General features: G+C 37.7%; 3 protein-coding genes across 6 annotated transcripts in view; 1 reads left to right on the top strand and 2 right to left on the bottom strand.

Moving 5' to 3' along the window:
• Positions 1–156, bottom strand: part of LOC309641311 (uncharacterized protein) — a gene marked incomplete at its 5' end in the record, with an annotated part of 127,645 nt that extends 127,489 nt beyond the window's left edge. Inside the window, one exon of the mRNA XM_082421162.1 lies at positions 106–156. Coding sequence (XP_082277288.1) covers positions 106–156 — 51 coding nt within the window. The remainder of the gene's footprint in view (positions 1–105) is intronic.
• Positions 1–16,401, top strand: part of NUDT4 (nudix hydrolase 4) — a 35,869-nt gene that overhangs the window by 8,689 nt on the left and 10,779 nt on the right. The window contains exons 2-5 of one of the 4 annotated variants that reach the window (XM_082419144.1): positions 1,166–1,276; positions 2,069–2,113; positions 3,992–4,076; positions 4,371–7,193. In XM_082419144.1, the coding sequence (XP_082275270.1) occupies positions 1,166–1,276; positions 2,069–2,113; positions 3,992–4,076; positions 4,371–4,573 (444 nt within the window). In that variant the 3' untranslated portion in view covers positions 4,574–7,193. Of the gene's footprint in view, positions 1–1,165; positions 1,277–2,068; positions 2,114–3,988; positions 4,077–4,370; positions 7,194–16,401 lie in introns of those variants that run through there. The other 3 variants (XM_082419143.1, XM_082419146.1, XM_082419145.1) reach the window with 3 other exon arrangements.
• The window catches only part of UBE2N (ubiquitin conjugating enzyme E2 N), a 40,952-nt gene continuing 32,129 nt past the window's right edge, over positions 7,579–16,401 (bottom strand). The window contains exons 2-4 of the mRNA XM_082419152.1: positions 16,069–16,315; positions 15,735–15,875; positions 7,579–14,960 (exon numbers count right to left, since the gene is read on the bottom strand). Of these exons, the coding sequence (XP_082275278.1) occupies positions 14,920–14,960; positions 15,735–15,875; positions 16,069–16,315 (429 nt within the window). The 3' untranslated portion in view covers positions 7,579–14,919. The remainder of the gene's footprint in view (positions 14,961–15,734; positions 15,876–16,068; positions 16,316–16,401) is intronic.

Here is a 16,401-nt window from a genome sequence, read left to right as displayed (position 1 = left end):
TTGCTAGATTTGTTTACTCTGGCTCTTTAGTTTCTAATTTTGATACATAAGCCCTATTTGCTAATACTTAAGAAAGCTTAAATTTAAGGCTGTCTTACATTTTACTTTACCAAAATTGCTATATTTGGACTTGGTGGTTCCCTCAATGTCAGCCATTAGTACTTTAGCTAAGGCTTTATCAACTGTTGTGTTAATTTACAGTGCTTTCTCTGGACTTGCCACTGTTCTGCCAGTTATATACTTGGAGGAGTGATGCTGGTAGGAGCAGTAGAGTCCTATCCAGATCAAGAATGAGAGAAACGGAGCTCAGATCACTGGAGCATTAGTTGATCCACTGCTCTGTGGTGATGGTGTGTCCATAGGCAAAGGTGTGCTGCTTTTTTTCAAGTTGAGGGGGATTGTGCACCTGAACAGGTGTTCCCTCATCTTCCAACCCTGTTTTAGAGGTTTGGGGGAAAGGTGGGACTTGCTAAACTACTACTGTCAGCCTGGAACTTTCCATTTGGGGAAGGTTGAGTTCTGGCAGCTTACTCAAGTAGGTGAATTCTGGGCTGGCTGTGAACTCCTGAGGGCCATCCGTTCCTCTGGCAGTAGGGAGGAAGCTGGGCAGACAGCTGGCACAGTGTCAGAAACCAGAACCTGCATTGGGGATCAAGCTTTGCTCTCAGTTGATTAATTTCTGGTGAAAATTCTTTGCATTTACTTGAAGGCAGTATACTAAGGTAATTTTGCAGACATTTTTGTTCAAGTTGGTCAAGACGTTACCTTCATGAACATTATTTGGTTATTTATCATAGCCTTTCCCCACCCCCCCAACTTCGGTGAATTCCAACCTATACCTAGCACACAAATTTTCACTTACAGGATGAATATATATTTCCTGTTTCAGATACCACTAAAAAGTGAACTAATAGGATACTATTCTGTGATAATAGTGTTTGTTTTTGTTTGTTTGTTTTCTAAGTGTGTGCACATTTCAATCTTAATGCTGTTCTTGACCCAGATTTGCAGAGTTTCCTGTAAAGGCCAAACAGTGTTTTAGGCTTTGTGGGTCATACAGTTTCTGTTGAAATTGCCCAACTCTGCTGTTGTAGCATGGAAAAATGAATGTTAATGTCCATAGTGCCTCTGGGGCTGGAGTTTACGATTATGGTCGATCGTGCAGGTGCTGTTGGTGAGCAGCAGTCGGTACCCAGACCAATGGATTGTCCCAGGAGGAGGAATGGAGCCCGAGGAGGAGCCTGGCGGTGCTGCCGTGAGGGAGGTTTATGAAGAGGTAAGATGAAGAGTAGCACATTCTGGGTGAGATTCACAAACAAGGCACTTTGCTGCGTACACCGGGGAGAAGGCAAGAAGACAGGCAGATCCCACAGGTGCTGTTTGGTTGTCTGATTCAACATTTTAAAGCATGTGGCTACAGCTGGTGCTTTGCTAAGCAGATATTTTTTTCTACCTGGTAAAAATAGACAGTAAGTCTGATTGGTGATCAACATATAACATGATGGCCTTGCCCCAGAGCAAGGTTTGTATTAACTGAGCAAAAATGCACAGAGACATTCCTCATATGCTACAATTCCTTTTCAAATGAATAAAAAGCCAGTTGCTTTTATTTTACTGGCTTTGTCTTAAAGTTCAGTAAAATAGGGGCATACACGTGCACAGAAGCACACTTGGCCTGCCTGTCTTCTCACACCTGATGAGAGATAGAACTTGCTTTTACTCAGGGGCAAAACCGCATAGAAGATCAAGTGCCATAAAAACTTGAACAGCATTTAGGGCATAAATGAGAAGTGAATGGTAAGGCTCTCATTGGGTGTTGGTGCATAATTGGAAAGGTTTCCTAGAGACAGGTCTTAAGGGATGAGCATCTTCTAGGAGACAGCATGTGCCAGTTTGTTAGTTTGCAGTATGGGTTTGAATGGGGCACACACTGAAGTTCCAGTGTCACAGTACTAGGTAAAAGGAACAGGACTGTGCAGTGGAAGGGTAACACATAGAAAGAAAATAACTTGCATATAAATTTTGTTATGTAGAGGTAAAAATTTTACATGTCATCTTTTTTTAATAGGCTGGGGTCAAAGGAAAATTGGGCAGACTCCTGGGCATATTTGAGGTGAGTTACAAAAGTAATCCTCATCTTGCTGATGGTAGAATTAATGATTTCTTCCTTCCTAACAGGCCAGCAACCTGAACTAGACATTTACTAGTTCTGGCAGCAGCCTGAACTAGACATTCCTCTAAAACTATCAGTAGGCAAGCAAGTCATAAGGATTAGGAGGGAGGGAAGTAAAAGCTGCTTAACTTTCATATATCATTAATTTTATACAGCATTATTACAGTGGTAATTTGTTTTATATAACAATACAGTGGGGCTGATATAGACAGACTTACCTCTTGGTTCACTGTATACAGTTTAGGTATAGACTTTTTAGGAGGTGATATCCTCAATATTACCTAAGGGCTTAGGTCTCTCATGGATAGTCTTGAAATGTACCCTTTGCCTTCAGCATGTAACATTGGGTGATATACATAATGACTTTACCCTGAAAGGACACCATGAGGATGCAGAACTCAGATACACAGACTAGATACTAGAAGCATAGAATTTTCTTGTATAATTTGTTATGACTGAAGTCAGAATGGAATTTGTGGAGAGGAAATTTGGAAGTGGCAGGTATTCTATGGAAGGTGGGGAGAAATGAGGTCAGGTCATGAGACCCAAGCTGTTCTCAAATTTTCATCCAAAATTCAGACCTAGATACATGGTCTATCAGACACGCTGTGACTTTTTTTCCCCCAAGATACTATTTTAAGTGTTAGTTTAGTCCTGCTGGTAGGACTATGTAAATACAGTCCTTACAGATTTTAATTTTAAGCCTTTTACAGGGATTCAGAAAAAATTCTGATTGTACAGCGCTTGATAGAATTGATGACTTCCAGAATACAGTAATTGTTAAGAATAAAGTTCTTAAGATACTATTCAAAATTTTGCAAATTCAGCACTTGCTTTACCCAGTTAAATAGCACCATCTCCTGGTTAAACTGGAAAACATAGTGTGAGTTTTCTTTCATTCTCAGACAGAAGACACTGAATGAGTGGATTACTCAGGTGATTTGTGGTAGAAAAAATAATAGGGCAATTATCTAAAGTCTTAGACTATAGCAAACAAGGCTAACTTTAATCAAGATGAAGATGAGCCCCTTCATCTTAAGGCCAACTTGGGTTTAATTTTGAACCTAGAGACAAGGCTAGGCAGCAGTTTTAGTATGGTTAAAAATTGAGTTTGGGCATATAGGACTAAAATATCAATATAACATTCTAGAAATGGACTATCCTAGGTATTATTCTCAACCTTTGCTGTGCATAGTTCACCTGGAAGCTTTTAAATACTTGGGCTTCCTCTCAGACTCACTGAATCAGTGTCTCTTAAAAAAAATTTTCATTTTTTTGAAATGAAGTAGATGGTCAAGGTTGATGAAGGTGGTCAGGTGATGAAGTAGATAGTCAAGGTTGAGAGGCCCTGGTCTAGGTTAATAGGGCTGTGCTCTGTATGCATCTTGTGACCCTCTAAGAGGCATGTTCTAAAGGAACTGGGGCTATTTGCTCTTCTACAGAGGTCCTAAAGGAAGCAGTTTCCATAGTCACAAAAGACTGTTGGGATTAGCCCACAGGAATAGGACCTAGGATAAAGATGACAGGAATGCAGTTCTTTTAATATAGATTCCATTCCAACCTTAAGATTTTCTTTATGAAAATTGTCTAATGGACAGAAATCAAAGTGCTAAAATTTAGTATTGGGAGCTAATTTCACCATTTTAAATGTTTTGTCTCATATAAACTCACTTTTATGCTGGGTTATATGACTGAGTATACTTGCCTATGTTGGCAAATAGACTATGCTAATGTATGCCACACTGAATTTTTCACTCAAAAATGTGTATATGGCTAGCTCTTGTAGATTAAAAAGCTCTTCTTTTTATATTCAAGCAGAACCAAGACCGAAAGCACAGAACATATGTTTATGTTCTTACTGTCACTGAAATATTAGAAGACTGGGAAGATTCTGTTAATATAGGTAAATTCCCTTTCCTTTTGCTATCTGAATTCTCTTAATTCAAATACTACATATGTGTATTCAGTTTTCATCTTAAATTATTTTGGGTTACTTTCTAGAGAAGATCAATATATACATCTCCAAATTTGAATTATCTTAAAATTGTTCCCCGATATATTGTTGTCTAAGCCATTCCCAAAAAAATAGTCATTATTTGTGGAGACAGTTGAGGGGGCATTGTTAATAGTGTATAGCTTTTTAAAATTGACCTCATTATTTTTTATTTTTAGTAACCAATTTCATACTGTTTTTTAGGAAGAAAGAGAGAGTGGTTCAAAGTAGAAGATGCCATCAAAGTTCTCCAGTGTCATAAGCCTGTACATGCCGAGTATCTGGAAAAACTAAAGCTGGGTTGTTCTCCAACCAATGGAAATTCCACAGTCCCTTCCCTTCCAGATAGTAACACCCTGTTTGTAACTGCTGCACAGACCTCTGGGCTGCCGTCTAGTGTAAGATAGAATTGGAAGGACCTCTTCCACCATGTGCAGTCTCGTGGGCAGAGGCTTTATTATCTTTGGCAAACATCTGAATGACGCTTGCAAACTGTCTGAATTTGCCATGCAGGATTTTCAAACAATCTGCATGGTTTTCAGATGCTTTCAAATCTTCTTTAAAAAAAAAAAAATAGTGTAAAATATTTTAATAAGCCAAAGCCATGTGGAATTTTTTTTAGATGCCTTAACTGTGCACCCAGCCCACCCACCTTATTATTTTGGTTGGCATTTTCACAGCATTTTTTTTTTTTTTCAGTTTTTTGTCCATTTGATGTCAGTCTGTGGTTTTTGTCAGATCAGCTTATTCGTGGGTATATTTTCCCCCTAAATTGTTTTCTCATTCACAGTATTAACATATTCAACAAATCCTTCTGTTGTGGGAATTTACGACAGTAATTCTTGATATTAAAGCAGCCCATCAACCCAAAAACTTGTTTCATAGGATCACAATTTTGATTCATAGATTCCAGATTTGGACTATTTCTATATGGCCCTATTTTCAGGAATTTGTCAACTCATTTGTCTCAATTTTCACAACCGGTATTATGTCCCTAACTACCTGATATGGCCAATTCCCCTAAAACTCAATAGTCCTTTAACACAAAGTTTAACTCTGTAGAGCTGGTAATTGTTAGGCAGGTACAGTAAGCAAAATGCATGTAGTGCATAACATCACGAAAACTGTGTTCATGGAATTTGAGTCAGCATGCTCCATTGCCAATTCCCTTCATCCATAATCTCTCTTTACACAGAATACATGAGAACATATTTCCCTCAATGTAAATTGCTTTTAAAAACATATTTCCAGTTTTTTAATTTAGTGACATCTCTTCAGTTAAACTTGCTGGTTACCACCTTAAATGCCAGTCAGTGCTGACTGCATCACAATTGAGTGAAATGGCCTTCTTGTTCAGCTGTTACAGACCTAGATTGTTAAGGCACCTTGGACAACCTCTCATCTTTTACAGCTGGTCAATAGGTACTATTTATCACATAACTAAATATTGGGGCACTGGAACATACCTGAATTAAGGATTACTTTGTCTTACACTTGTCTTTATATTCACTTAAATCGAAGAATCCCATCTAAAACACATAAATACCTTGTCTGGAACACCTGTACTTCCCTGACCAAGTCAGAAATGAGGTGGGGCAAGTGAAAGATGATTCCATATATAGACATTCGTTAGCTTCTTGTAAATAATTGTAACTGGTGGAATATAAAGTAGAAAATAAGCATAGTTATACATTTCTATAAATTGTTAACCTTTAAAAATATAATTGCTGCTAAAAATAGAGTGCTGTTACACTTAAGGAAAATTGGTGCCACTGTTTTGAAAATGAGATCGTGTGCCATAAATGCAGCTGAACTAAATATAAATATTAGTTCACAAATTAATGCTATCAAAGGAATGAGTGAAGTAGAAAAACTTTTAACCAATGATATTTCATTCTAAATTATGTAGTGTGATCAAACATGATCATCCAGAATTTTTATATTTTTCTTTGTACAGAGGTTATGTATTCTGGGTGTTTTTTTAAAAGGAAACATTTTAAATCCCACAGATTGACACTTTATATCAATCTTCAATGGACTAAGAGTTTTTTTCTCAGTGATCTCTGAAGTTTCTTTAAATTATATACTTAACACAGCAGAGAAACTGGATTGTTTTTGTATATAAGACTGTGTCCACCTGAAATGTTGTCAGAAGTACTGGGGGTGGGGAGGAGGGCTGGGTATCTTGTATATGATATTATTAGAAGTAATAATGCATGAACTTATTTTATAAACCCTTGGACTATGTATTTGACTTGTAAAATATGTACAGTATTAATGTCAGCCATTTCTTAAAAGTGAGCCTATAAATATTGTTGTATAATTTTCTTTGGTCAGAAACATTTGGACTAAGTAGTGCCACTGGGTCGGGTTTTCTTCAGTGCCATTTAGCAAACCACCTGTCTTTACTATGCAACTAGCAAAAATTTGTATAATGCATCAGAATATTTCAGTCGTCACACTTTAAATTTCACATGAAGAGTTCTTCACTATTCTTTTGGAACCCAGCCTAGCAAAATTAGAGTAAAGGCCCTAAGGAGATTTATTTCTGTTAAGAGAAAAAAGCCTACATTTGCAGACTCAACAGTTGAATCTACTATAGATAACAAATAGTGTCTACTATCTCAACTCTTCAAAGTTTACAGTGTTGGGACTGTCATTTGTGCTTTCTGTGGGGAAGTTGGATAAAATAGGGCAGCTAAAAATTTTCAGTTCCATGTGGCTCCTAAATTTTAAAAAGTTTGTAAATTGATTCACAGACACAAAGTAGCAGCTATCTTGCATGTTTGTTGTTGGGTTTTTGTTCGTTCGTTTGTTTGTTTTTTTGTAAACCGGTGAAATTTTCCAACCAGGCACATGCCATTCAATTTTCTGTTGATCACACAGTTGTATAAAGCAGCAAAACTGAAGGGGGAATGATTGTTGTATACACTTTAAATTGCTTTGCATGGTCTCATTTGAGATAATTGGTGTAAGAATCTTGACTTTTTTTATATTTGGAAACATCAAATAAAAAATGGGAATGAATTTTTTTTTTAACATATCTTAACACTGTCCAAGTGAAAACTTGTCTGGCATTCCACAGTAACAACTTTACTGTTTTCCCATGGGTGGCCATATAATTATCTCTTAGTAGTAGTTCATTTCTACACTTCCCTTTTATGATCCTTACTAGTGGAACTGAGTTAAAAGGAACAGCTCACCAGTTAAGGTGTTGCCATTACTCTCCTAATGTATGTTTTCCATCTTATTGGACACCAGTCATGCCACTGTGGTTGTCTTATTTATTGCTAGTCCCCTTTCCTAATGGGGTTTGTGTTATAATTATTTTAACAATTTTCAAGGGCTCTTGGCTTATTCTATGAGTACTTTGCTGTAATATGTTGCAGACACTTTCTACACTACCGTCACATTATTTTTTTTTTAATATTTATTTTGGTTGCGCTGGGTCTTAGTTGCGGCACTCAGTATCTTCGTTGCCACCTGCAGGATCTTTAGTTGCTGGACGCCGGCTCTAGTTCCCTGATCAGGCATCAAACCCGGGCCCCCTGCATTGGGAGTGTGGAGTCTTGACCACTGGACCACCAGGGAAGTCCCCATATTAATTATTACAGCTCTGTTTTAAAAGGGTGACTGGTGAGGCCATTATATTTACCCAAAATATTATTTACCTAAGATGAGCTTTAGAATCCTCACGTAAAAGTTCTACTCAAATCTCATTTGGTTTTTGATTAGGATTGTTAAATTGGAGGAAAAGAGAAAGCTTGGCGTTTTCTAATGTCTTCACGTTGGAATACAAGAATTCTCTACATGTCTCTTACACAGACTAAACACTAGTTGAGTTTCTTAAAGTATAATTTGTAATGGATTTGTGACAGCTGGAACGTTGCTGTGTAGCTGATTGTCTCAAATGAAGTTTCCATCCAATACCTTGTTTCATAAATTCTTAATGCAACTGTTTACCGTGAGCTGCACAGTAGTCAGCATCTGCTTTATGCCCAGCATTAGAGCTACAGAACAGAACGAGTTTGTACCCTCAAGGAGCTTATATTCTAGTGAACTAGAGATGAGTGATAGTTATTTATACATCAGAAAATGTCTTTCAAGGCGTTAGATCTATTTTTTTTAAGACATATAGGTACCATCTTCAAAAGCAAAATTTTAAATAAAAATGTGCTCCCCATCAAATACTTTTATACATACATTTTATATGGAATTGGAGAACAAAGGTCGAAAAGTGATCTCATCCCTGGTGCTACTTTCATTTTTAATACCTTCCTGACTAGTGCCATTGGCTAAATTCTAGCAGTAAGATGAGAAGGCTCCTAAGGGCCATCCTGGCGTTGCATTATGTCAAAGACCCTAATTTACTCTGAAACTAGCTTTTTTTTTTTTTTTTTAATAAATTTATTTATTTTTGGCTGCGTTGGGTCTTCGTTGCCATGCGAGGGCTTTCTCTAGTTCCAGCAGGCAGAAGCTACTCTTCATTGCAGTGCACGGGCTTCTCACTGCGGTGGCTTCTCGTTGTGAGCACAGGCTCTAGGCGCGTGGGCTTCAGTAGTTGTGGCGCATGGGCTTAGTTGCTCCACTGCATGTGGGATCTTCCCGGACCAGGGGTCGAACCTGTGTCCCCTGAGTTGGCAGGCGGATTCTTAACCACTGCGCCACCAGGGAAGTCCCCAGAAGCTAGCCTTAAATTCCTCTACTTTGATGCGATTTCAACTAATTATGATCCCAAAAGTTACTCTTACCAATATGTGGAATACTACCCTCTGGACATCCCATTTCCTGGTTCTAATTAAACACCAGTGCCAGACATTGTAATAGTACCATAATTCTTAACTGCTTTTCTTAATTTTTACTCAAATTCATTCCTTAATCAAATTAGTGAAATAAAAAATACTTGGCCATTACTGTGTATCAAGAAATAAAATACCTTTTAATCAAGTTACTACACTAGGAATCTAATCTCCAGGAATGTGGACACGGATGTACCTACCAAGATAAGGCAACCAAAGTGGTGAGACATGGAAATAAAATGCCCAGGCCCAAAGGGGTAATGGTTAACTAGTAATATATCCATATAATGGAATATTATACAGACATAAAAATGACATTCAGGTTAAGGATGCAGAGTAAACTGGTATGGCCTTTTTGAGAGCAACTGAGTAGTAGTAACTATCAAAATTTTAAATGCATATAACCCTTTCACCAATTACACTTCTGGGAATCTAGTCAACAAAAATACTTCAACAAGTTGCAAAATCAAAATATGGTCAAAGATGTGTATTGCATTATTTATAAAACTGGCATCAATTTAAATGTACAAACTGGGTGGGTTAAATTATGGTCATCTACTTGATAGACACTATACAGCTACCAAAGAAATGTGCTGCCACAGATGGAAGTCCTTGCAATACTGCTAATTGAAAAACAATACAGCATTACCTGTTAAGGTCACATTTTTTAAAGGAGCCTGTACAGATTTCAGATTTTTTAAAAAAATCCTGTCTAGGGACTTCCCTAGCAGTCCAGTGGTTAAGATTCTGCACTTCCACTTCAGGGGGCATGGGTTCGATCCCTGGTTGGGAAACTAAGACCCTGCATGCCGAGAGGCGCGGCCAAAAAAATTAAATCCTGTATAGTTTTTAAGTGAACGTTCTGAGAAATTTTCAATGTGAAAATGTTCAATAATCTCAAATGAAAAAAGTGGGTTTTATAAGTGCCCAATCTGTATATAACTTATCAAGATATGTATGTATTACTATCAAAGCAGAAAAAGGAAGTCACCACAAATCTTTTCCGTTATTGGAGTAACAGTAACGTATCACTCTTTAAAAGGGGGAGGAGAGACACATATCCGTGGGTTCTAACACAAGAGCAGTGGAATAATCAATCACTGCCAAGGAGGCAGGGGTTAACTCAGCCTACAGACCAAATGGAGTCCCCAGCCTGTTTTTTGTATAGTCCACAAACTTGGAATGTGTTTTACATTTCTAGTGGTTGGGAAAAAAATACCTTATGACATGTGAAAATTAAAGTTTTGTTAGAGAAGAGCACAGCATGCCCATTTGTTTAAAATTGTCTATGGATGCTTTTTCACCACACTGGCAGAGTTCAGTAACCGAGACAGACTCATGGCCTGCAGAGCCCAAAATATTTACCGTTTCAGAATGAAAAAACACGGATTACAAGAATTTGGCCCTACTCCTTTGGTTACTCACAGTCCTAATGCTTCCTGCCAAAACATAAGGAAAACAGCACCAAGTTCAAATTTAGTGTAACCAACATATCGTGTCTAACCTGCTTTTGACAGGTCTGAGTAAGTCTTCTTGAGTAGTCTACTGTTGAACCTAAGCCAGAATACTTTGTAAACTTGCTAGGTTATAATGAAACAAGAGTTATTGGGATTTACTAATCTAGATCATGAACTATTTCAAAAGGAGTCACATGGTGGGTGAATATGGATCAGGAATATGTAAAATGGAAATGTACTAGTTATTCCACATGATAGGAACCTGAGTTATCAAATCTTTCATAATTTCTAAAATTTTTTTGTCCCATAGGTAAAAATGCTTAGCAGAGCAATGTTAAAGCTCCTTAATGAGCACCATAAAATGTACTTCTACGAGATCATAGGATTTCAGTTGTTGCTCTGCTACGAGACAAGGAAGGTCTAAATATTCAGACAATTACCATATATGCTTCTCCAACCAATCAGAAACAACTACATCAAGTCCACAGCGGCTCAGCTTGGTTAGCAAGTCTGCATTCATACGCTTTCAAAATGCTATGCCAACAGGCACATATGAAATGAGATCAGCTAAAGGGTAGCAAAGATGAAATTGCAGGGAGAAGGGAGGACCCAGACTCTTCATGTTGAGTTCCATACTTAACAGGAAAAACTTTAGTACAACTCCCAGTTTTGCAGCCAATGGGAACTTGTCCAATTTGTAACATAAAGCTGTAGCAAAGCCAACTCTTGGAACAAGTCCTCCCAATTTCCAACCTCAATGATAAAAATGGAAATTAACTCAGGGGGTGGGGGATTTGGTTAAGGAAACAAAGTATCACCAGTCTGGATGGTGGAGTACAGATTTTTATTCTTAATATTTCAAGTTATTACAGTCAACATATTTTGCTTTTGTGATCAAGTCATTTAAAAATAAACCCCTGATATTTCTTAAACTAAGCAGCATGCTAAATAGCTAAATGAAATGTTGCCCCCAGCCCCAAAATACATTATTCCAATGAAATATTACATTTTTTTTTTAAATAGACTGTTGAATTAGCTGCCCTATAATCATGGCATTTTTTTTTTTTTGCCACCTTTTGTAGGTAAGGCTGTATTTTTAAACCTTTGCTACTGCAACTAACAAAAAGTTGATGTGGCTAGAGTAAGTAGCCAAAAGATTCCTGAACCATCAAATAGAAAAATAAAGCCGATTCCTATCATTCCCATGATACCATTTAGTTCCATTTAGCTAAAATTGTGTTTATGTCTTAAAGGATACCAGATTTCCCCGCCACACTCTCCTTTAATAGTGCTAAACCATAGCACCTATGGCTTTTGTGTATTGATTTATTTTTAAATGCTCTGAAACTGTATTAAAAGTGTGTTCTTGGTGTAGAACAGGGTGTAAGTTCTACATAATTTCAAATCTGAGATCTTATTAGGCAGCCTCTGAGAGGACCAAGACTAGTGTGGAAGCAAATCACAGCAAAGGAGACAACAAAATTTAAAAATCTCATGAAAAACAAAGCTCCTATTAATACCTCAGGATTTCAGAAAAGCTTCTGAATGGGCAGAGTTGACTTTCAAGAAGCACTTATCAATATATTCAGATTCTTCTCCTCTCCCAGGGCTTTGCACGTGCTGTTCCCCAGCCAGGAGGTGTTGAATCCAGAAGAGCGGCCCCTCCCAAGTGCTTACTTCCCTTCTCCATCAGAGTGGAAACTGCTTTGTCCATGCCCCCTCCCCCATTAGATTAGAAGGTCCACAAAGGAACGTCCCATGACAGTCTCATACACCTAATCATCCCCAACAAGTAGTACAGTGTTGGGCACATATTAGGCACTTTTACTTGACAAATAACTGTGTCCATAAGCTTAGTAGTTACAAAGTCAAAGGCTTACAAGCGAAAAGAACTACATAAAGGAGCAGGTGGGCTGGGAGAGGACTCTAAACAGCTGGAGAGTCACTGAATTAAGAGAAGAATGACAAGCTCTTCTTAGGATGGCTGCTACTCAGCTCCTCCCAGAAGGTACCCTACATAAGGCAGGTCATGTCTGCTGCTGCCAGAACTTCAGATCATTCAAGTTACCAGAATTCTAGATTTTCATGCGAGTCTCCTGATTTTTTTAAATGTTGGCACTGAATTCAAAATGTTTTAACCAACCACACTGTGTGGGCCAAGGAAAATAGGCCCCAAAGCCAGATGTAGCTGCCAGTTTTCGAACTCTTATCTTGGACTCTTCCAGAGCCCCTTAAATCCTAAGAAAGCTCAACACACTGGTTCTTGTTTCATCCCACTGGTTGAGAAAGGAAGTATTACCAAAACAATGGGGACTCGTCAAAATTACAAAGGAAAAAACCATGATGCCATGAAGTTAGGAATTCATGTATTTGAAATGAAAACAGTGAATTATTTCATTTCTGTATTTCTATAACTCAAACTCAGTAGATATCAGAGGCCTATTTTAGATACATTTTTGTAGAGTAACAGATTTAAATCTGGAATTTTATAACTTATAAATCACTATGTAATACTAGCCATCATCATGAGCAGTGCCATCTGCAATAAATAAAGCTGATCTCTATTTAACTGCTTGCAGTGTTCACTCATTTTGGCCCCAGAATGAGATTCAGTTTCCTTAGTGGCAAGACAACTTCTAAATAGCTCAAGAATTGTTATAAATGACAACTGCTGTTAAGTCTTTAAATTTACAATATTAGGGTTATGAACAATTTTATTCTGAATTAAACTAGCATTTGTTTCCAAGCAATGCATTTATTTGGAAGGATACCAGTTACCAGTCATCAAAAACTTTTGTATGTTGAAAATGTAATTTTAATAGATAATTCTTCATCTTACATAGGAGCACAATAAAATACACCACATTCTGAAGAAACTCCAGAAGTTACGAGAATAAGAGGGGGGAAAATTCAGATGGTCTACAATATCCATTACCTTAAACTGCAAGAGACAAAGGTTCCAACCCACAGGTTAACATTTACATACTTATGACTGACTACATTTATGTCTTAAAAATAACAAGAATCAGGAATTAGATATGGAAGGGTGGGAAAGAACAGTTTTGTGGGGGAGGAACTCTGTCAATGCAGAAAAAAGAGTTGATTATCAAATTAAAGATTAAAAGGAGCTCCCGTAGCAAATATTAGAGGGATGACAGTAAGAATCATTAATTGAGGATATGATGCCCTCTAAGGGAGAAACCTTTCTGATGACACTTATGCAAGCTGGCTGCTTGAGATTTGCTCAGCAGGTCTGTAAGAAAGACTCATAAATGGCCTGAACGAACCCCAAGTGATTATCAGATTGGTGTTTCCTAATAACACACACCAGTGGTCACACATGAAGTTCTGAAACAAGAACTAAGAGCAAGGTCATAATGCAAATGCCAGACACAAATGTGGCACATGTGAAAGTCCCACATAAAGCCAGTCACGAGTGTGGCTGTGCTGTGACTCTCCTCTACAGTAATTTTCAAACACTGTGGCAAGACACCCATGATCATCTGACTAATCAGACAACACAAACACATTTATTTCAAATTTCTAGGAGGTAAAAAATGTCACATACTGATGCTTTAGGCATGCTCAGGGCCAGCTTATAAATACTCCATTCAGTGATATATCTTAACACAAATTTGCATCAGTGAAAAGAAACTGGCAAAATCTACCTCTCGCCATTCAATTTGTCAGACGTTGAAGACCAAAAGAGAATCTTCCATCAGTTTTAATTTTTAAATACGATTGTCACATTGGGAAAAATGAAATAAACACAGTAAAATAAACTGTACAAAGGCAAAGTAGAATAACAAAAAATATTTTACTAAAACATAAGATTTACAGAAGTTTCCAGACAAGCCATACAAAATGGTCACAAGCTTTTTCTTGAAGGGAGGATTCTACACTTGACAGCAAAGTCACAATGTTATTAGTGAGGGCTGTGATGTTTGTTTAATGTTCCCATTTTGGTTCAAACAATCAAGCTTGTCCATCTACAGTGTCTAAATAAAGTTAGACTTGGCTAGAGAGCATATTCTAAAGAACTGGTTAGCTGCTTTTAACCAATGCAATTAGATCACCATAAAAAGGGGGAAAGGAGCCCATAAAATTAAAATAAAACTACCTTCCCCCCACCACCAAAAAAAAAATAATAATAAAGAAAAACACCCACACCCCTGCAGCTAACCCTGACAACTACCTTCATTCACAGTGCTTTATACTCAAACCATGATGGGGAAATGAATAAAAGCAGAGAAGGGCCACTGCTTTTAAACGTTTCGCAACAATCCAGATGACACTTCTAGCCTCTGCTCATGCTTTACAACAGTGAATCAGGACAAGACATAGATTTGCTAATGTGCATTTAATCACCAAAGGACTGAAGATGTCTGGGCTTTTATTCTGTAATGTTTCTAAGACTGTGTCCATTAAATGCAAACAAAAAAGGAAGAAGTCTTGGCAGAACAGGAGAAGTGATGCACACTTGATGATCGGATCGATTTAAATATTATTCATGGCATATAGCCTAGTCCATGCTCTAGCTGTAGACAAAAACAAACACGCAATTATTACTTTACTTAGTTCGATATGTTCCTTTCCAAACTCTATAAAAAGTAAACAAACAGTATTAAGTTAATTATGGAAACAGCATGCTGTAATCCCTTAAATTCATGCCATTTTCTATAATCTGGATCAGGGCAGAAAGATTGTCTATATGTCTAATTACCAAAACACTACAATAGAATTTTAAAGTTCTACAAAATTCAACAGGATGAAAAGAGCTATCTTCTTTTGTCTCCTTCATTTCTAGACATATAATGCTCCTCATTAATTATGTTAAAATCTGTAGCAAGAAGCTTACTGATTTTAAACTCTTCCATTATCTTTAAGTATTGCTAGATGAATGGCAGGCACGCAGGTATTTGTTAAATCATGTGTAGTTATACAAGAGTCCAAGATCTCCCAATTACAGGTCCTCTTTAAATTTGGGAGTCATGTAGCAGACTATAAGATGGCGTTTGAACATCTTTTGTTAAGAGGTTATTTACATACTATAAGAAAGATCTGATTTTTTCCTTTTAATGTATTTTTTCTTTTTCTTGTTAAGGCTCTAAACGATGTTTTTAAAACGGTGGTACAGGGGAATTCCCTGGCGGTCTAGTGGTTAGGACTCGGTGCTCTCACTGCCGAGGCCCAGGAACTAAGATCTGGCAAGCTGCGCACAGTGCAGCCCCCGCCCACTCCCCACCCCCCAAAAAAGGTATAGGTTGTTTTTTAAAGTGGAAGCGGTGTGAAGGAGAATGAATAGTCAGTACCTGTTTCTATGGCTTGGGCTTCGTTGGTCTTCCACTGCTCCGCTACGTCATTTGCTAATGGATCATCTGGATTGGGAGCACTTAACAAAGCCTGGATCGATAGCAGAACTGTGCGGATCTGCAGTGCTGGGGACCACTTATCTACGAAGGCAACAGGCCCAGAATGACCAAGCATGAAAAAAACAGCCACAGAACTGCTGCATTTCCCTCCTACAGAGTTCTGTGGTCTTTTTATTATATAAGGTAAGATTACAATATTCAGATTCTCAAAAGGGAATGCTTAAGAGAAAAAGGAGAAATCTTAATAGCATATAATGATAAAGATAACACTTACCTTTCAAAATATCTAAACATATTCTTCCCAACTTGTCTACATTAGGATGATAAATTTTGGTCATGAAACGTACTTTAGGGGCTGCCATTGGGTATTCTTCTGGAAGGAATAGTTCAAGTTTAAAAGTCCCTCCCTCAAAGGGGGAATCCTGAGGGCCAGCAATGACCACATGAAAATAACGGGCGTTGCTCTCATCTGGTTCTGCTTTAATGCCGGGAACTGGCTCTGCCAGCAAACGCTGGGTTTCCTACAACAGAAAAACATAACACATTTGTGAAACAAATATCATTTTGCTAAACACCAAAATAAAAGTTAGAAAATCTATCTCTTGGA

The sequence above is a fragment of the Balaenoptera physalus genome (assembly GCF_965194825.1).
Source record: "Balaenoptera physalus genome assembly, chromosome: 13".
NCBI classification, from domain to species: Eukaryota; Metazoa; Chordata; class Mammalia; order Artiodactyla; family Balaenopteridae; genus Balaenoptera; species Balaenoptera physalus.
Note: the sequence above shows the minus strand (reverse complement) of the source record. Positions and strands in the feature narration are given on the sequence as shown.